At 37.8% G+C, this 23,527-nt stretch overlaps 1 protein-coding gene and 1 long non-coding RNA gene across 5 annotated transcripts in view; one reads left to right on the forward strand and one right to left on the reverse strand.

Moving 5' to 3' along the window:
* The window catches only part of LOC145277843 (actin nucleation-promoting factor WASL-like), a 158,401-nt gene extending 140,328 nt beyond the window's left edge, over positions 1 to 18,073 (reverse strand). For all 4 annotated transcript variants that reach the window (XR_013868221.1, XR_013868220.1, XM_080129788.1 and 1 more), the window contains exon 1: positions 17,138 to 18,073. Coding sequence is in view for 2 of the 4 variants with exons in the window: in XM_080129788.1 (XP_079985914.1) it covers positions 17,138 to 17,272 (135 nt within the window). In the remaining 2 variants the exon portion in view is untranslated. The remainder of the gene's footprint in view (positions 1 to 17,137) is intronic.
* On the forward strand, positions 14,808 to 22,165 carry LOC145277844 (uncharacterized). Its single transcript, XR_013868222.1, has 3 exons — positions 14,808 to 16,061; positions 18,821 to 19,286; positions 22,078 to 22,165. It is a non-coding gene; the product is annotated as an uncharacterized LOC145277844 (long non-coding RNA).
* The last annotated feature ends 1,362 nt before the right edge of the window (positions 22,166 to 23,527 follow it).

Genomic DNA, 23,527 nt, shown 5'->3' on the forward strand with positions numbered 1-23,527 from the left:
TGACACTCTTTGATACCAAACGCTAAAAAAAATGTTGAAGTATTTGATCTAATTTTTTGCATGAGTACTTAATGGGTCCTTACACAACTTTTGGTAAGTGAGAGGTTTTTAAGATTTTAAGAAAAGTGAAAAATCGACCTACCCGAATATATGTAAATATATATATACCTCCAATGCATATCACAGAATTAACTACCCTATATGTAACACTTTTTCCACATCCACATTGAGGTAGGAGCAGTAGGTGCATTTTGTAGAGGTCGTCTTGCCAGTAGCCATAATTCTCTTTTCTAGTTTAATCTTTTATCTTCTAGTCCTTCTGCTTTCAAAATATGTAAGAATTGCAATTGTTATTTTATATCATACTGCATAACTGAAAACTGTTAAATCTCCTTTTGTTTCAACTATTTAATGTACAATATATATAAAGATGACATTAGTAATCTATTCTGTTAATGAAATAATTAAAATTTAGTTTCAAGCAGTGCATATCTGAACACTCATGAATGTATCTGTAACATTAATTTTTTAAGAACCTGTTTTCAAAAAAAAAACTTGGGTGTGACCTCTAACGTGTGTAAATGTAGTTTTTCAGGACTTCCAATGCATGAGCAACCAACATACAACTGACCATGAAAAAAACAAGGTATCTAAAGAATAAATGCAACAACTTTGAGGCTTTATTTATAGACATGGCATGTATAGGCATGGCATTATAGGCATGGCATGTATAGGCATGGCATTATAGGCATGGCATGTATAGGCATGGCATTATAGGCATGGCATGTATAGGCATGGCATGTATAGGCATGGCATTATAGGCATGGCATTATAGGCATGGCATTATAGGCATGGCATGTATAGGCATGGCATGTATAGGCATGGCATGTATAGGCATGGCATTATAGGCATGGCATGTATAGGCATGGCATGTATAGGCATGGCATTATAGGCATGGCATTATAGGCATGGCATGTATAGGCATGGCATGTATAGGCATGGCATGTATAGGCATGGCATGTATAGGCATGGCATTATAGGCATGGCATGTATAGGCATGGCATTATAGGCATGGCATGTATAGGTATGGCATGTATAGGTATGGCATGTATAGGCATGGCATGTATAGGCATGGCATGTATAGGCATGGCATGTATAGGCATGGCATGTATAGGCATGGCATTATAGGCATGGCATTATAGGCATGGCATTATAGGCATGGCATGTATAGGTATGGCATGTATAGGCATGGCATTATAGGCATGGCATGTATAGGTATGGCATTATAGGCATGGCATGTATAGGCATGGCATGTATAGGCATGGCATTATAGGAATGGCATTATAGGAATGGCATTATAGGCATGGCATTATAGGCATGGCATGTATAGGCATGGCATGTATAGGCATGGCATGTATAGGTATGGCATTATAGGCATGGCATTATAGGCATGGCATTATAGGCATGGCATGTATAGGCATGGCATTATAGGAATGGCATGTATAGGCATGGCATGTATAGGTATGGCATGTATAGGTATGGCATGTATAGGCATGGCATGTATAGGCATGGCATATATAGGTATGGCATTATAGGCATGGCATGTATAGGCATGGCATGTATAGGTATGGCATGTATAGGAATGGCATGTATAGGCATGGTATTATAGGCATGGCATTATAGGCATGGCATGTATAGGCATGGTATTATAGGCATGGCATTATAGGCATGGCATGTATAGGCATGGTATTATAGGCATGGCATTATAGGCATGGCATGTATAGGCATGGCATGTATAGGTATGGCATTATAGGCATGGCATTATAGGCATGGCATTATAGGCATGGCATGTATAGGCATGGCATTATAGGCATGGCATGTATAGGTATGGCATGTATAGGTATGGCATATATAGGTATGGCATTATAGGCATGGCATGTATAGGCATGGCATGTATAGGTATGGCATGTATAGGAATGGCATGTATAGGCATGGCATTATAGGCATGGCATGTATAGGCATGGTATTATAGGCATGGCATTATAGGCATGGCATGTATAGGCATGGTATTATAGGCATGGCATTATAGGCATGGCATGTATAGGCATGGCATGTATAGGCATGGCATGTATAGGCATGGCATGTATAGGCATGGCATATATAGGTATGGCATTATAGGCATGGCATGTATAGGCATGGCATGTATAGGTATGGCATGTATAGGAATGGCATGTATAGGCATGGTATTATAGGCATGGCATTATAGGCATGGCATTATAGGCATGGCATTATAGGCATGGCATGTATAGGCATGGCATAATAGGCATGGCATGTATAGGCATGGCATATATAGGCATGGCATTATAGGCATGGCATGTATAGGCATGGCATTATAGGCATGGCATGTATAGGCATGGCATGTATAGGCATGGCATGTATAGGCATGGCATGTATAGGTATGGCATGTATAGGCATGGCATGTATAGGTATGGCATGTATAGGTATGGCATTATAGGCATGGCATGTATAGGCATGGCATGTATAGGTATGGCATTATAGGCATGGCATGTATAGGTATGGCATGTATAGGCATGGCATGTATAGGCATGGCATTATAGGAATGGCATGTATAGGCATGGCATTATAGGAATGGCATTATAGGCATGGCATGTATAGGCATGGCATGTATAGGTATGGCATTATAGGCATGGCATGTATAGGCATGGCATGTATAGGCATGGCATTATAGGAATGGCATTATAGGCATGGCATGTATAGGCATGGCATGTATAGGCATGGCATGTATAGGCATGGCATTATAGGCATGGCATGTATAGGCATGGCATTATAGGCATGGCATGTATAGGCATGGCATTATAGGCATGGCATTATAGGCATGGCATGTATAGGCATGGCATGTATAGGCATGGCATTATAGGCATGGCATGTATAGGCATGGCATTATAGGCATGGCATGTATAGGCATGGCATGTATAGGCATGGCATGTATAGGCATGGCATATATAGGTATGGCATTATAGGCATGGCATGTATAGGCATGGCATGTATAGGCATGGCATGTATAGGCATGGCATGTATAGGTATGGCATGTATAGGAATGGCATGTATAGGCATGGTATTATAGGCATGGCATTATAGGCATGGCATTATAGGCATGGCATGTATAGGCATGGCATGTATAGGCATGGCATCTATAGGCATGGCATGTATAGGCATGGCATGTATAGGCATGGCATTATAGGCATGGCATGTATAGGCATGGCATATATAGGCATGGCATTATAGGCATGGCATGTATAGGCATGGCATTATAGGCATGGCATGTATAGGCATGGCATGTATAGGCATGGCATGTATAGGCATGGCATATATAGGTATGGCATTATAGGCATGGCATGTATAGGCATGGCATGTATAGGTATGGCATGTATAGGCATGGCATGTATAGGTATGGCATGTATAGGAATGGCATGTATAGGCATGGCATTATAGGCATGGCATGTATAGGCATGGCATTATAGGCATGGCATGTATAGGCATGGCATGTATAGGCATGGCATTATAGGCATGGCATGTATAGGCATGGCATTATAGGCATGGCATGTATAGGCATGGCATTATAGGCATGGCATGTATAGGCATGGCATTATAGGCATGGCATGTATAGGCATGGCATTATAGGCATGGCATGTATAGGCATGGCATGTATAGGCATGGCATTATAGGCATGGCATTATAGGCATGGCATGTATAGGCATGGCATGTATAGGTATGGCATTATAGGCATGGCATTATAGGCATGGCATGTATAGGCATGGCATTATAGGCATGGCATGTATAGGCATGGCATTATAGGCATGGCATGTATAGGCATCGCATGTATAGGCATCGCATTATAGGCATGGCATTATAGGCATGGCATGTATAGGCATGGCATTATAGGCATGGCATTATAGGCATGGCATTATAGGCATGGCATATATAGGTATGGCATTATAGGCATGGCATTATAGGCATGGCATGTATAGGCATGGCATTATAGGCATGGCATTATAGGCATTGCATTATAGGCATGGCATTATAGGCATGGCATGTATAGGAATGGCATATATAGGCATGGCATTATAGGCATGGCATTATAGGCATGGCATTATAGGCATGGCATTATAGGCATGGCATGTATAGGCATGGCATTATAGGCATGGCATTATAGGCATGGCATGTATAGGTATGGCATTATAGGCATGGCATTATAGGCATGGCATTATAGGCATGGCATTATAGGCATGGCATGTATAGGCATGGCATGTATAGGTATGGCATTATAGGCATGGCATGTATAGGTATGGCATGTATAGGTATGGCATTATAGGCATGGCATGTATAGGCATGGCATGTATAGGCATGGCATATATAGGTATGGCATTATAGGCATGGCATTATAGGCATGGCATGTATAGGCATGGCATGTATAGGCATGGCATGTATAGGTATGGCATTATAGGCATGGCATGTATAGGCATGGCATGTATAGGCATGGCATGTATAGGCATGGCATGTATAGGTATGGCATGTATAGGTATGGCATTATAGGCATGGCATGTATAGGCATGGCATGTATAGGCATGGCATTATAGGCATGGCATTATAGGCATGGCATTATAGGCATGGCATTATAGGCATGGCATTATAGGCATGGCATTATAGGCATGGCATGTATAGGTATGGCATTATAGGCATGGCATGTATAGGTATGGCATGTATAGGTATGGCATTATAGGCATGGCATATATAGGTATGGCATTATAGGCATGGCATTATAGGCATGGCATGTATAGGTATGGCATGTATAGGTATGGCATGTATAGGTATGGCATGTATAGGTATGGCATTATAGGCATGGCATGTATAGGCATGGCATGTATAGGCATGGCATTATAGGCATGGCATGTATAGGCATGGCATGTATAGGCATGGCATTATAGGCATGGCATGTATAGGCATGGCATTATAGGCATGGCATGTATAGGCATGGCATGTATAGGCATGGCATGTATAGGCATGGCATTATAGGCATGGCATGTATAGGCATGGCATTATAGGCATGGCATTATACGCATGGCATGTATAGGCATGGCATTATAGGCATGGCATGTATAGGCATGGCATTATAGGCATGGCATTATAGGCATGGGATGTATAGGCATGGCATTATAGGCATGGCATTATAGGCATGGCATGTATAGGCATGGCATTATAGGCATGGCATGTATAGGCATGGCATGTATAGGCATGGCATTATAGGCATGGGATGTATAGGCATGGCATTATAGGCATGGCATAGGCATGGCATGTATAGGCATGGCATTATAGGCATGGCATGTATAGGCATGGCATTATAGGCATGGCATTATAGGCATGGCATGTATAGGCATGGCATTATAGGCATGGCATGTATAGGCATGGCATTATAGGCATGGCATTATAGGCATGGCATGTATAGGCATGGCATTATAGGCATGGCATGTATAGGCATGGCATGTATAGGCATGGCATGTATAGGCATGGCATTATAGGCATGGCATTATAGGCATGGCATGTATAGGCATGGCATTATAGGCATGGCATTATAGGCATGGGATGTATAGGCATGGCATTATAGGCATGGCATTATAGGCATGGCATGTATAGGCATGGCATTATAGGCATGGCATGTATAGGCATGGCATGTATAGGCATGGCATTATAGGCATGGGATGTATAGGCATGGCATTATAGGCATGGCATTATAGGCATGGCATGTATAGGCATGGCATTATAGGCATGGCATGTATAGGCATGGCATTATAGGCATGGCATTATAGGCATGGCATTATAGGCATGGCATGTATAGGCATGGCATGTATAGGCATGGCATTATAGGCATGGCATTATAGGCATGGCATGTATAGGCATGGCATGTATAGGCATGGCATTATAGGCATGGCATTATAGGCATGGCATTATAGGCATGGCATGTATAGGCATGGCATGTATAGGCATGGCATGTATAGGCATGGCATGTATAGGCATGGCATTATAGGCATGGCATGTATAGGCATGGCATTATAGGCATGGCATGTATAGGTATGGCATGTATAGGTATGGCATGTATAGGCATGGCATGTATAGGCATGGCATGTATAGGCATGGCATGTATAGGCATGGCATTATAGGCATGGCATTATAGGCATGGCATTATAGGCATGGCATGTATAGGTATGGCATGTATAGGCATGGCATTATAGGCATGGCATGTATAGGTATGGAATTATAGGCATGGCATGTATAGGCATGGCATGTATAGGCATGGCATTATAGGAATGGCATTATAGGAATGGCATTATAGGCATGGCATTATAGGCATGGCATGTATAGGCATGGCATGTATAGGCATGGCATGTATAGGTATGGCATTATAGGCATGGCATTATAGGCATGGCATTATAGGCATGGCATGTATAGGCATGGCATTATAGGAATGGCATGTATAGGCATGGCATGTATAGGTATGGCATGTATAGGTATGGCATGTATAGGCATGGCATGTATAGGCATGGCATATATAGGTATGGCATTATAGGCATGGCATGTATAGGCATGGCATGTATAGGTATGGCATGTATAGGAATGGCATGTATAGGCATGGTATTATAGGCATGGCATTATAGGCATGGCATGTATAGGCATGGTATTATAGGCATGGCATTATAGGCATGGCATGTATAGGCATGGTATTATAGGCATGGCATTATAGGCATGGCATGTATAGGCATGGCATGTATAGGTATGGCATTATAGGCATGGCATTATAGGCATGGCATTATAGGCATGGCATGTATAGGCATGGCATTATAGGCATGGCATGTATAGGTATGGCATGTATAGGTATGGCATATATAGGTATGGCATTATAGGCATGGCATGTATAGGCATGGCATGTATAGGTATGGCATGTATAGGAATGGCATGTATAGGCATGGCATTATAGGCATGGCATGTATAGGCATGGTATTATAGGCATGGCATTATAGGCATGGCATGTATAGGCATGGTATTATAGGCATGGCATTATAGGCATGGCATGTATAGGCATGGCATGTATAGGCATGGCATGTATAGGCATGGCATATATAGGTATGGCATTATAGGCATGGCATGTATAGGCATGGCATGTATAGGTATGGCATGTATAGGAATGGCATGTATAGGCATGGTATTATAGGCATGGCATTATAGGCATGGCATTATAGGCATGGCATTATAGGCATGGCATGTATAGGCATGGCATAATAGGCATGGCATGTATAGGCATGGCATATATAGGCATGGCATTATAGGCATGGCATGTATAGGCATGGCATTATAGGCATGGCATGTATAGGCATGGCATGTATAGGCATGGCATGTATAGGCATGGCATGTATAGGTATGGCATGTATAGGCATGGCATGTATAGGTATGGCATGTATAGGTATGGCATTATAGGCATGGCATGTATAGGCATGGCATGTATAGGTATGGCATTATAGGCATGGCATGTATAGGTATGGCATGTATAGGCATGGCATGTATAGGCATGGCATTATAGGAATGGCATGTATAGGCATGGCATTATAGGAATGGCATTATAGGCATGGCATGTATAGGCATGGCATGTATAGGTATGGCATTATAGGCATGGCATGTATAGGCATGGCATGTATAGGCATGGCATTATAGGAATGGCATTATAGGCATGGCATGTATAGGCATGGCATGTATAGGCATGGCATGTATAGGCATGGCATTATAGGCATGGCATGTATAGGCATGGCATTATAGGCATGGCATGTATAGGCATGGCATTATAGGCATGGCATTATAGGCATGGCATGTATAGGCATGGCATGTATAGGCATGGCATTATAGGCATGGCATGTATAGGCATGGCATGTATAGGCATGGCATGTATAGGCATGGCATATATAGGTATGGCATTATAGGCATGGCATGTATAGGCATGGCATGTATAGGCATGGCATGTATAGGCATGGCATGTATAGGTATGGCATGTATAGGAATGGCATGTATAGGCATGGCATTATAGGCATGGCATTATAGGCATGGCATGTATAGGCATGGCATGTATAGGCATGGCATCTATAGGCATGGCATGTATAGGCATGGCATGTATAGGCATGGCATTATAGGCATGGCATGTATAGGCATGGCATATATAGGCATGGCATTATAGGCATGGCATGTATAGGCATGGCATTATAGGCATGGCATGTATAGGCATGGCATGTATAGGCATGGCATGTATAGGCATGGCATATATAGGTATGGCATTATAGGCATGGCATGTATAGGCATGGCATGTATAGGTATGGCATGTATAGGCATGGCATGTATAGGTATGGCATGTATAGGAATGGCATGTATAGGCATGGCATTATAGGCATGGCATGTATAGGCATGGCATTATAGGCATGGCATGTATAGGCATGGCATGTATAGGCATGGCATTATAGGCATGGCATTATAGGCATGGCATGTATAGGCATGGCATTATAGGCATGGCATGTATAGGCATGGCATTATAGGCATGGCATGTATAGGCATGGCATTATAGGCATGGCATGTATAGGCATGGCATGTATAGGCATGGCATTATAGGCATGGCATTATAGGCATGGCATGTATAGGCATGGCATGTATAGGTATGGCATTATAGGCATGGCATTATAGGCATGGCATGTATAGGCATGGCATTATAGGCATGGCATGTATAGGCATGGCATTATAGGCATGGCATGTATAGGCATCGCATGTATAGGCATCGCATTATAGGCATGGCATTATAGGCATGGCATGTATAGGCATGGCATTATAGGCATGGCATGTATAGGCATGGCATTATAGGCATGGCATTATAGGCATGGCATATATAGGTATGGCATTATAGGCATGGCATTATAGGCATGGCATGTATAGGCATGGCATTATAGGCATGGCATTATAGGCATTGCATTATAGGCATGGCATTATAGGCATGGCATGTATAGGAATGGCATATATAGGCATGGCATTATAGGCATGGCATTATAGGCATGGCATTATAGGCATGGCATTATAGGCATGGCATGTATAGGCATGGCATTATAGGCATGGCATTATAGGCATGGCATGTATAGGTATGGCATTATAGGCATGGCATTATAGGCATGGCATTATAGGCATGGCATTATAGGCATGGCATGTATAGGCATGGCATGTATAGGTATGGCATTATAGGCATGGCATGTATAGGTATGGCATGTATAGGTATGGCATTATAGGCATGGCATGTATAGGCATGGCATGTATAGGCATGGCATATATAGGTATGGCATTATAGGCATGGCATTATAGGCATGGCATGTATAGGCATGGCATGTATAGGCATGGCATGTATAGGTATGGCATTATAGGCATGGCATGTATAGGCATGGCATGTATAGGCATGGCATGTATAGGCATGGCATGTATAGGTATGGCATGTATAGGTATGGCATTATAGGCATGGCATGTATAGGCATGGCATGTATAGGCATGGCATTATAGGCATGGCATTATAGGCATGGCATTATAGGCATGGCATTATAGGCATGGCATTATAGGCATGGCATTATAGGCATGGCATGTATAGGTATGGCATTATAGGCATGGCATGTATAGGTATGGCATGTATAGGTATGGCATTATAGGCATGGCATATATAGGTATGGCATTATAGGCATGGCATTATAGGCATGGCATGTATAGGTATGGCATGTATAGGTATGGCATGTATAGGTATGGCATGTATAGGTATGGCATTATAGGCATGGCATGTATAGGCATGGCATGTATAGGCATGGCATTATAGGCATGGCATGTATAGGCATGGCATGTATAGGCATGGCATTATAGGCATGGCATGTATAGGCATGGCATTATAGGCATGGCATGTATAGGCATGGCATGTATAGGCATGGCATGTATAGGCATGGCATTATAGGCATGGCATGTATAGGCATGGCATTATAGGCATGGCATTATACGCATGGCATGTATAGGCATGGCATTATAGGCATGGCATGTATAGGCATGGCATTATAGGCATGGCATTATAGGCATGGGATGTATAGGCATGGCATTATAGGCATGGCATTATAGGCATGGCATGTATAGGCATGGCATTATAGGCATGGCATGTATAGGCATGGCATGTATAGGCATGGCATTATAGGCATGGGATGTATAGGCATGGCATTATAGGCATGGCATAGGCATGGCATGTATAGGCATGGCATTATAGGCATGGCATGTATAGGCATGGCATTATAGGCATGGCATTATAGGCATGGCATGTATAGGCATGGCATTATAGGCATGGCATGTATAGGCATGGCATTATAGGCATGGCATTATAGGCATGGCATGTATAGGCATGGCATTATAGGCATGGCATGTATAGGCATGGCATGTATAGGCATGGCATGTATAGGCATGGCATTATAGCATGGCATTATAGGCATGGCATGTATAGGCATGGCATTATAGGCATGGCATTATAGGCATGGGATGTATAGGCATGGCATTATAGGCATGGCATTATAGGCATGGCATGTATAGGCATGGCATTATAGGCATGGCATGTATAGGCATGGCATGTATAGGCATGGCATTATAGGCATGGGATGTATAGGCATGGCATTATAGGCATGGCATTATAGGCATGGCATGTATAGGCATGGCATTATAGGCATGGCATGTATAGGCATGGCATTATAGGCATGGCATTATAGGCATGGCATGTATAGGCATGGCATGTATAGGCATGGCATTATAGGCATGGCATTATAGGCATGGCATGTATAGGCATGGCATTATAGGCATGGCATGTATAGGCATGGCATTATAGGCATGGCATGTATAGGCATGGCATTATAGGCATGGCATTATAGGCATGGCATGTATAGGCATGGCATTATAGGCATGGCATGTATAGGCATGGCATGTATAGGCATGGCATTATAGGCATGGCATTATAGGCATGGCATGTATAGGCATGGCATTATAGGCATGGCATGTATAGGCATGGCATTATAGGCATGGCATTATAGGCATGGCATGTATAGGCATGGCATTATAGGCATGGCATTATAGGCATGGCATTATAGGCATGGCATGTATAGGCATGGCATTATAGGCATGGCATGTATAGGCATGGCATTATAGGCATGGCATGTATAGGCATGGCATTATAGGCATGGCATTATAGGCATGGCATGTATAGGCATGGCATTATAGGCATGGCATTATAGGCATGGCATGTATAGGCATGGCATGTATAGGCATGGCATTATAGGCATGGCATGTATAGGCATGGCATTATAGGCATGGCATTATAGGCATGGCATGTATAGGCATGGCATTATAGGCATGGCATGTATAGGCATGGCATGTATAGGCATGGCATTATAGGCATGGCATTATAGGCATGGCATGTATAGGCATGGCATGTATAGGCATGGCATTATAGGCATGGCATTATAGGCATGGCATGTATAGGCATGGCATTATAGGCATGGCATGTATAGGCATGGCATTATAGGCATGGCATGTATAGGCATGGCATTATAGGCATGGCATTATAGGCATGGCATGTATAGGCATGGCATTATAGGCATGGCATGTATAGGCATGGCATGTATAGGCATGGCATTATAGGCATGGCATTATAGGCATGGCATGTATAGGCATGGCATTATAGGCATGGCATGTATAGGCATGGCATTATAGGCATGGCATTATAGGCATGGCATGTATAGGCATGGCATTATAGGCATGGCATTATAGGCATGGCATTATAGGCATGGCATTATAGGCATGGCATGTATAGGCATGGCATTATAGGCATGGCATGTATAGGCATGGCATTATAGGCATGGCATGTATAGGCATGGCATGTATAGGCATGGCATTATAGGCATGGTATTATAGGCATGGCATTATAGGCATGGCATGTATAGGCATGGCATTATAGGCATGGCATGTATAGGCATGGCATATATAGGTATGGCATTATAGGCATGGCATTATAGGCATGGCATGTATAGGCATGGCATTATAGGCATGGCATGTATAGGCATGGCATATATAGGTATGGCATTATAGGCATGGCATGTATAGGCATGGCATATATAGGTATGGCATTATAGGCATGGCATTATAGGCATGGCATTATAGGCATGGCATGTATAGGCATGGCATGTATAGGCATGGCATGTATAGGCATGGCATTATAGGCATGGCATGTATAGGCATGGCATTATAGGCATGGCATGTATAGGTATGGCATTATAGGCATGGCATGTATAGGCATGGCATATATAGGTATGGCATGTATAGGCATGGCATTATAGGCATGGCATTATAGGCATGGCATGTATAGGCATGGCATTATAGACATGGCAAAACTATTTTTATTGGGAATTGTAAATGCTTGAATTGAAATGACATGTCAGAAGGAATAAGGGGAATCCAAGTAATTAACAGTTTCATCCTTAAAATTTCTACTTATTTTAATGGCTCCCAGAACATCAGTTTTCAAAGATTTTATTGCTAACCATGTGCCATTACACAGTTTAGGTGGATCAAGATTTCTTAATAATATAAGTAGAGCTCCTTCCTTCCATATCAGGTTATGATGCAGCATTCCAAGCAGTTGTAGTGAATTCTACAAGAAATTCTACTGCCTGATCTTCATGAATAACACAATCAATGGATTGATAACTCTTGCAAAAGATTATAATTGATCATATCAACAGTATCATTTCTAGGGGCTAAGATTACTCTTTCACGAAGCCATCCAACATTGTGAAAATGTTTAGCAATATCTGGGAAAACCTTAGTCATCAGGTCACCAACTGAATTTACCATGTGGCCACATGGTAATTTGTGCAATTGAAGATCTCTATTCAATGTTATTGAACCAGTGTCAATGAAAGGGAGGTGATTTGAGAAAAGTGCTGCAGATCGATCACCAAATAAATGTGTCTACATTATAATATTCTCCAAACTGAAAGCCAAAAACACATTAATTATTCGGAGCAATCCCACACCCATAAAAAAATACACTGAAAACAAAATACATTTACGTTTAACTGTGTTTCCCTTTTACGCTTTCTGAGCAGCAATATTTTACTTCTAGTGTGCTTTATTACGGGCTGTTCCAGTTTTATTTTTAAATATTTTACATTAAAAAAAATTTTTTTTTCACACCAAACAGTTCTACTCCCCCAAAATAAAATTACCTTGAACCTTATATGTATGCTATATACTTATCAAACCTTTCTTTGTGTGTTTACCTTTTACGCATTCCGAGCGGCGATGTTTACCTTCGACCGTGTTTTAATATGGGTGATTACATTTTTAAATATTTTTAGTTTTTTTTTATCACCAAACAGTTTAACTCTACCCCCCCCACCAAAATACCATACCCTGAACCCCATACTTGCTACATGTACGTTATATACATGTACGTTATATACATGTACGTTATATACATGTACGTTATATACTTATTCTACAAACACTACCCCTCCTTTCTACATTTGCTTTTACATGAATTGTACTTCTTTTTTTCTTTGAAGAAAAGATAATTTTTTACCTCAACTCCAACTTCAAACTTTCCTTAAAAATGACAAATTTAATAGGTTTCCCTCTATGCCGATTCAGAAAATCCTAATTATATTTGATAGATACAAGTATTTTATGACATATAACGCCCTCTCTGCGCAGTTATTACCCCACCCCCACCAAATAATAAACATACCTTGAACTCAACATTTTATGCATGTAGATTAAAAACTTATTTGTTATATGTTTGCATTTATGCCAATTATTTCTTTTTTTTTAAACAAATTTTTACCTTAGCTCCAACTACACACTTTTATTTAAAATAAAGACTTTTTAGGTTTCCCACTATGCTGATTTAGAAAATCTCATTTTTATTTGGCAGACACAAATAGTTACAGAGATATAATGCCCTGTATCGTGCACTTTAATCACTGGCCACCAGATTAATACATACGGGCCGATCAACACTGCAACCACCAAATGTTTTGTTGTTCGTTAATAGTATTTGTGTGTGGGAATCCTGACAGAGATTATCGAGGTTAAATTTCAGGTAAATTTTTTGACAACCTCATCCCCACTCACAAAATGAGGTGTCTATTCGGAAAGCAGTTCTTAACATAGGGATGTTGGCGGTGTCCATTCCAAAAGCCATTCTTAACATGAGGAGGCTGGGCAACAACACCAACAGCTGTACTTTAACTTTTTACGCGTAGCGGAGAGGGAAGGGGCACCAGGCAATGCCGGTTAATGGATCCTGCTAGCTATCGTAATAATTATATATATATATATATATATATATATATATATATATATATATATATATATTGCCTTTCTTGTACCAAAGGTACTTAAACTTTTATGTATTTTTATTCTCATAGTATTTTTATGCTAGTCAACATGTCGCAGAATACATCTTGTAAACTTATTAAATTTACTTATATATGTCATTAATATTTTATTTTATATATTAGTATAAATAGTAACTGTATTGTCATACATTTTGTTATTGCGGAAGTGGTATTTTTCACTGGAGAGTCATATATTTTACAGCTGTCCTGTTTTTAAATCATCGAAACAGCTACATGGTAGGTAGCTGAGGATCCCGGTTTTCTATTTTAAAAATTTTAGTTAAGGTTTTCTTCTTTTTTTATATCCTTATATAGTTGAATTCTCTTTTATGATTATAGACTATTGAAAAATTTGCTCATGCAAGTGCTAAACCTCTTTGTATTTAACAAGGTTTTTTTGTTTTGTTTTCATCGTTATATAGTCGAATTCTATTTTGTAAATGTAAACTTTTTAGACGTTGGATTATGTAGCTGCTAAGTCTGTGATAGGTTAAATTTTTTCTTTTTTCCTCTGAGAATTTAAACTGTATTCTATATTTTCATTTTTACATTTTTTTACTCAAAGCTTATATACACACATGGTCGTTTTTTTTTTTTTTTTGTATTTTATATTTTGTGATTGGTTAATCATTTACAGCCAGAAAGAGCTAAAAAAAAATGTGGAGGAAGTAGATAGAGTGCAATGTCAATACATCACTAAGTGTTTTTATTCTTTCTCCCCCCCCCCTCCAGGAATCCGGGTTTCATTTTATGATTGCATTTCGGTCGTTGTAATTTGTTATCGAATATTAGCAGCCGTGAAAGTTAATCTCTAAAAGCAACAGAAAAAAAAAAATCTGCGATACTCTGGAATCGTTTCTACTTGGGTGGGGTTTAAGCAAAAACAAAACACATTTCACCATCACCACTATGGCATAAAGGTTCCGATTTGCGGTTAAAGTTATTTATCTCCCTCTCAAGGTAGAAAGATGTGACACAAGGATCGGAAAGTGGGATCGAAGATCTTGCACTCTAAAGGACCCTGGTCTGCAAAATGCCCGGGCAGCCCCATCTGCATTCCTCGATAAGGGCACCTCAAGCGAATAAAATAGTTTTCGTTTTTTTTTTTCTTGCTTAAATATTAAAAAAAAATCTTTGGAGAAACTTGTTGCCACCCAAAATTTTAGTGAAGATCAATGGTTATTGCCATCGAGAAGTCAATGGAAAACGGCTGATGCGATAGCACAAAAAAGTTGCAGAGGTTAATGAAAGAGGTAGAGAGTATTGGAAATCTGAGGAAACTTGTTGTCACCCAAACTCCAGGGAACACTACTGTTTGTTGTAAAAGAGTACTATCTGATGAGTGTATGTATGAGAATTCCTACTAAATCGATATGTAAACAGTGGCAAACCTGTTGAGAAAGAGAAATGGGGTACGGAATGTGAGACACTGGCCGATAGCTAGACATCGGCATATGTGAAAGTAAATGATTTTCGTGGACGCTAATATTTTTTTCGTCACAAGTAAGTGTTTCCTAAGGTTTCCCTGTGTGTGTGTGTGTGTGTGTGTGTGTGTGTGTGTGTTTTAACTTCCCCATTTCATTCAGGCGTTCAAATTTATAGACTTTAAAAAGTAAAGTACGATTTAATTTAAAGAGAAAAATACAATGTAAGACAAACAACACCGTTGTGAGAAAACCACATGAAATTAGCGAGATTTTTTAAGGGATTCTTAATTGGCCCCATTATGGTTAGAATGGAGAATAAGAAACATCTATATCTACAATATATTTGGAATCATCAGTTAGTTTTAGCTAAATTTGAAAAAGGTCTGAAATACATTTCATCGGTGGGTGGAGACTGGAGATCCAGTCATCACAACAACCAGCTAGAATTATTATGACACACTTTAATATTAGAATCACAATCCTAATTGTAAACATGGGAGTTAGTAAACACTAAACAATTTAACAAAAATTTTTAAACTCATTTTAAACGCAATTATTATTTTTACAACTAACGATAAAAGTGTTTTTTTTTTTTTTTTGCAATACAGACACCCAACCCATCCCCGTTTTTGACATTTGAGAAGGAAATCGAGCGAATACATAAAGAAACCGTAAATATTTATGTAGATCGACAATAGTGCACGCGATATTTTGCACAATCGACCAGTCATATGGCCAAAGACAAAACAGGGTTGATTTTTTTAGAATAAAATCCGGGGCAATTAAGAGGGAGGGGTATTTTTTTAAACATACATCACAATTTTTCCGTGTTTTAATAGAAACTTTTTTGTAGGTAAAACTGTCCAGAAAAACACGCAAGTACCGTGAAGGTATTTATTATTATTATTAATTATTATTATTATTATTATTTTAGGGATATTAAACCAGCCAGTCATCCATGAGTGACCCTCTTTAAAACCAAATCTGCTGGGACTTAAATCGGAACGACACAGAAGTTAAATGGAGCAAATTCTTCTGATGTCACCAATGCAATAAAATAACATTTCATACCAAGAAAACTGTTAATTTTGTAAAGTTTTATTTTAAAGTTATTAAATTATTTTTAAAAGTAAATCAGAAAAAAAAACTTACCACACAACCTTTACCAAGGCAGTTAAAAAGATGTTCATTTTCTTGCGAATCTAATAACGTGCAACTGACGTTTACCAATTTATTCGACGGTTTGTTAACGCGATTCATATTTCGGTTATTTGTCGTACTGTCCATGGCTGATTTCTTTATTTCATTCCACACTATATCTTTGTTTATTTATTTGGTTTTTATGCGTAATTGAGTTCTTGTGTGGACATTCCATTGATAAAAAAAAAAAGTTGGAGGAGATTAACGTCTGACACGATTCACCAAACGTTAATCAGCAGGAGCGAACCGAATCACTAATTTCCGGCGAATCACGTCATTCAGAATCGACGTTAAACAAGATACAAAAAAACAAAAAAACTTAATTCAAAATAAAGTTAACTATTCTTTTATGAATAAGAGATTGCGTTTCAAGTGTTATCATATATAAGCATTCTTATAAAATTACAATTATGCAACAACGTTTGTGCCTTACTGGTAATTGTAGTAGTAGTAGTTAAAAACTACTTGATGAGAAAAAAATGCTTGTTTTGTTTTAATGAGGCTTTTTAACAGTCAATTTAAAAAAGGATACAGAACCTGTTATTATTTAGATAGAATTTTCAAGTTGAATTCAGTTTTTCCTGTATCTTTTATTCATTAAATTTTTAAGAATCGGTTTCCACACAATAACATTATTATTTACGTACGGTCGGTAAACTACAGAAAAAAAATAATACATTACTCATGTTTTTATTTGTTCAGCAGCTTCAAAAAAAGTTATGTTTACAATCACAGATTAAGAATTAATACAAACAACATATAAAGATAAAGATTGTTAAACTGTTTACTTGTTAGATTGTTTGTAGTGTTTGTTAATTTTTTTTAATAATAAAAAAATTAAACTACTGTCGTATAGTATTATTGGTAGGGAAATATTACTCCGCAGCGAGAGCGGAAGTTAAACTGATTTTTACAAAGAGTTACCTTCCCTTGTTTACAGGATTGCCAAATTGGCCCTTTTGAGGTCAGAATTTGCGAATTTGGCTTCTTTTTTTTTTTTTTTAATGTAGTTTGGCCTTCAAAAATTGTATTTGGCCGTTGTAGAAATTTAGCTTTAATTTTGTTCTTTTCTGATTTATTTTATAAAAATATTTATTTGATAGTAATTATTAAAAAAAACAACAACAACATTATAATAAACTTTTTTAAGAAGTTTGGTCTTCAAATATTGTGTAGATCTTTTTAAATTTTGGCCTTTTCTTTACTATTTTATAACTATATCTACAAGTTATTATTTCTTGCAAGACCTGCAAATCGTTTAAAAAATGATTTTATAAACTTTTAAAATATTAAATTTATCTCTTATGCAATTAATGATATAGATATATAATTTTCAAGTATTTTATTTTTAAAGTGTAACAAAAATGTACATAAAATAAATCCAAGCTAATTTTTAGATTCAATTTGAATTAAATTTTTATATTTTACTTTGTAAAGTTTATAAAAGTGCACTTTGAAAATTAATACATTTCAAATTAAATCTTATTCCTTTATTTTTAAAGTTTTGTTAGAAATTTTACAATTACATCAAGCCTCCCACTGTATTTGTTTTGGACCAATCCAATTGGTTGATTATATTTACCACGTAGCGTTTTGCTTTCACAGGTTTTTTTGTATTTGCATGTTTCTTTTCAGTTTTAATCAAGGCAGCCGTACAGTACGGATGGAGACGAATTCCGCTCCACTTTCATTCATGCAACTTATATGAGAAGGACGTTTGAAACTCTCCCCCCTCCCCCACTGCTTGAGGCATAATGGAGCCTGACTTTTTATTTCAAGCCTAAATAATTGGGCACATTAATTGTTTAAGTCTGCTAAAGACTTACTGCGGTATGAATTGTCGACCTGACATGAACATTTATCATGAACTGCGGCACTATCCTCTCTGACCGAGGACTGAATCTTTTTACATCAGAAGGCATAATATCGACCCCTTCAATGGCTGTAAACTCATATCTTCGAAGACATATGAGCCAGCTACTCGATCCTGTTGAAGATGAAAGACCTTTCGAGGTTGTTAACAGCTCTGTTTACAGAGACAAAAAGTGGGCATTCCTTTTTTACAACCAAGAAACTAATAAAATTATATTGAATTTTAAAGGTAAGCCTTTGTTGTGTTTGTCTTGGAGCAAAAGCATTAAGATAAATATCTAAGAGTTTATAAAAAAAAACATTTGGTGTTCCTAGACTATTAGTAGGTATGTCAACAGCAGCCTGCTATCTCCTGGAAAATGCGAAAAGAGTCGTTTTTAAATCGCTCCATTATTATTTTTTTTATAATCTTAACTAAAATAAAATGCATACCAAATAAAAGCTTATTCTATGTACTTTAAGTCTGTGCCATTTATTTTTACGTGTATAATAATGCGCGAGTAACATTTACAGTTTAAATAATAGGCCAGTTTGGTTACTTCAAGCCATTTTGTTAACAAAATTTCAGAAGCTGTTTTTACTCCTTATTAAATTTCTTCATTTTCGTATGGTTGCATGTATTTTATACAAGAACCAATGAGTTAGTTTGAAAGCTGACATTTTCTGTTTTATTTTCGTATTGTTTCATCCGAAAATATTTAATGTTTATGAAAAATACAAATGTAAAGTTTGATTGAATAATTCAAACAAATCTAATAAAAATAAAGTAATGAAACATATATATATATATATATCTATAATATAAAGCTGAATGTGTGTGTGTGTGTCTGGTCACGAATAGGCTTCTATATGGTTGACTATTTTAAAAAACTGATTACATATGATAGAAGATGTATCGAAACACAGGAATGGGTATGTTTGATCTGGCAGAACGGTGGTTCATTAAAATTGTGGGGTCTGCATTCGCGCCTGGTCCACAAAGTATGGAAATAAAAAAATTTAAAAATTAAAAAAAAAAACATTTACAAGTGTTTTTGATATAGATGTACATAAGAATACTTTGATAAGTATGTTTTAACTTAATAGGGATGGTATAATAAAATTGTGGAGTCTGCGTTCACGCCTGGCCTCCATGGAATAGAAATAGGCACAAACTTTAATAAAGACTTTTCATATCTATCTGCGTAAATATACTTTGATAATTATGTTTCAGTTTGAAGAAATATGGTATAATTCAATAACTTGAGTGTTATTTCTTCCGCCCGTCACACCAATAATTTCCTAGGTAAGGTTGACACTGTTGTCCAAACTTCCAAACTTCTGTATACGTAACACACCTTTTCTCAACTCCAAACGAACCTGCTAATTCAACTTATTTCTTCGAAATCCAACTTCAAAATGAACGTCCCTCTAAAAAATCAACCCTCTTTTATCTCCAACCAGGAGCATCTCATTTGCATATCGGGTGGTCACATTGCAGTCATATAAAGAGATAAGGCAGCCATTTTTGTTTCTTTCTTCTTCATTCATTTCATTCCACAACCGACCCATTGAATTATGCACACGTGCTAGTTAGGTAAGTCGCACGTTTCCCTACATATAATATCCCTATAATAAAATTATGGGGTGTTCGTTAGCGCCTGACCTCCATAGAATGGAAATATGTCACAAAGTTTAACAAGGTTTTTTAATATAGATCCATAGAATATTGTGATAAGTGTTTCAGTGTGAACAGGTATGGTATAATAAATTATGGGGTTTATCTATTTTATTTTTACTTTCATCATATTTTGCTTTGGTTTTGATACCCCCAAATTCAAAGCTATCTCTTTACAACCCTTCCTTTTCATAACCTATCATACTTTCATAAATCAGAGTCCATTTTCTGTAGGCTGTTTTTGAACCCAGTCAACGACGGGTACTTTTGCTAGTATATATATATATATATAAAGATCATTCAGTAATGTATAAAACTAAAATGAAATATAATTCGAAACTACGACACGTTTGCGATGAAGATGACTTTAATTATAGCCACCACGTGCATTTAAAATCGATGCATCAACCATTGATAACTGAATTTTTTTCATCCCAGCACAGCCAACTAATATTCCGTCAGCATGACCTCTATGGACGAAATATATCGAGAAATAGGTCAGGATTTATTTTAACACATTGTATATAAGATATATGTATATTTTAAATCTTTTGAATGTTTTAAATTGGTCATTCGAAAAAGATATTCGATCGTTCGTGAATAGTTTTATTCATCGCATGTCGTCATTGTTTATTTTGAAATGTTGCCTAAAAAGTACTTTCTCGGCACAGTATTCATCTGAAATTAATTTAATATAACGATAAGACATTAATATTAATTTTATGTAAGATTATATGTCATATTTGCCAGGTATATTTTGTTAAATGAAAATTTTTGCTGCGAGTCAGTTATGGAAGAAGACTGTCTTATCAAGCAGATGAAAGTAAATCTAAAAAAATATCAATGAGAAATATCAGAAATTGAAAAATTAAATTTCCCCCAGAAAGATCAGAGCCATGAAAAGAAAAGAATCCTATCTGAAACAAAAATAAAGATTTTTAACAAAAAGATTATCCAACCAGTGTGCAGCTGACCAACAAAATAAACACAGTGACAGTAACAAAGTCATGTGTAAGAAAATTCTGAATCTCCAGAAAAATTATAGTGCACAGAAATTGAAAGCTAGACAAAGACTTTTTGAATTAAATCGATCTCAAAAAGATATTGCTCAAACAAAAATTGAAGTGGCCAATTTAAAGTCAGTAGTATTGGTTCTAGAATCCAAAGACAAACCAGACACAAAAATGTATACCTCAAAATGAATAAATTAAAATTATTTTTATAACATCCATAAGGACTTTGTTTTAATAATGATTTTGTCACTCTCTTTTCTAACCCTAATTTTCAACTAAATTACAAATAAATCCACACTGACTGATTATGAAGACTTGGAACTGACTGGATGTTTCTTCATTTTTTACAGATAGTCTTTCTGAAGATGCTGATTAAACTTGGCGAAATGCATAAAAGATTATCTATATAATTAATAAACATGTTCTGAGATATTTCAACACCGTCTTATGTTTTTCACAAGCGTCTTTTTATTCTACTACACTCAGTATGCAACATTTATCTCTGTGGCATTTTCTGTAATGATCTACAAGGATCATACCCGTTTGATATCTACCCTATTTATATGTATAATTTTCAACTTTAGCCTTTTTTAAATATGATAAATAGAAAGAGCACCCCCTCCCCCAAAATAGTTAAATATGAACTTTTATGTTTGTATTCGAATAGGTATATATTTTCTGGCTATTTTGCTATGGCTCACATTTAGTCGGATTTGGGAGTTTTATCACATTTTGACAAATGATGTATTCCTTGTATTTTTAAAATGATTACATCCCAAAATTACGAAAATCGATAAGGTAGAAAATTATTTATTAAAGAAAATAAAATAGAATTTGAAGAAAACGATTGTAAAACACAAGAGAGTTCAAAAGAGAGGTAATTTTCCGTTTCGATTTAAACAAGATGGCTGCAATTTTTCACCTGTTAACACTATTGAAGTTGTTTTTTTTATTAATAATTCAGTAATATTCAGGTAATTTCGACTGCATAATTTGGAAGCTAACATTGTAATTTATTAGAATTGACAAAAAAAATCAGTAGAAACCATTGTTTTTTTGGTTTTTTTACACAGGCATCACCACATTATCAAGGCCAAGAGGCCACTCGAGGATAAGGGTTAAAGAGTGTACAGTAGAAATTGGACAATATAGTTATCAATTCGGTAAATTTGTTAACTTATATGGAACGGCTCATCAAGAACTTGTTTACGTTAGACTTGAACACAACCATATTGTAGTCAGTCGGAAAGTAGGAAAACGGAAGACAATTCTACAGGCGTGCAGTTCTAAGAAAGAAGCTTTGTTCATGGAATCTACGGTTAGGTTTAGGCACAGATAAAGAGTGGAGGAAATTATTGATAGTGTTTTCAGCTAGACGAGTGTTTCTTGTGAAAGTTTGGCGAGGGGGAACCATAGATTGAAGCTCAGTCAAACACTTTCCATGAAAATAACGATACATCAGAGACAATTTCGCAACATCTCTTCTGTGAGATAGAGGTTGCAGCGAAGAGAAAAGGATATCTCCTACGAGGCTACAAAGTCTATTTTGAACTGTATCAAGGCAGGACAAGTCCTTTCTAGCAACTCCTGCCCAGATGTGGCAACAGTATTCCATCCTTGGACATACCTGGCTCTTATATAGATAGAGAATTGCATCAGCAATGAGATATCTACTGGATCGATAGAAAGATCCCACCATTTTTCCAGCGGCCTTAGCAACAGATTTGATGTACGTGTTCCATTTAAGATCAGGAGTAATGGTCAAGCCCAGAAGCTTGTCAAAACTTGAGGCCTCCTGAA

This window comes from Euprymna scolopes, chromosome 6 (assembly GCF_053919585.1).
Source record: "Euprymna scolopes isolate OS-2025 chromosome 6, ASM5391958v1, whole genome shotgun sequence".
In the NCBI taxonomy this organism is placed as follows: Eukaryota; Metazoa; Mollusca; class Cephalopoda; order Sepiida; family Sepiolidae; genus Euprymna; species Euprymna scolopes.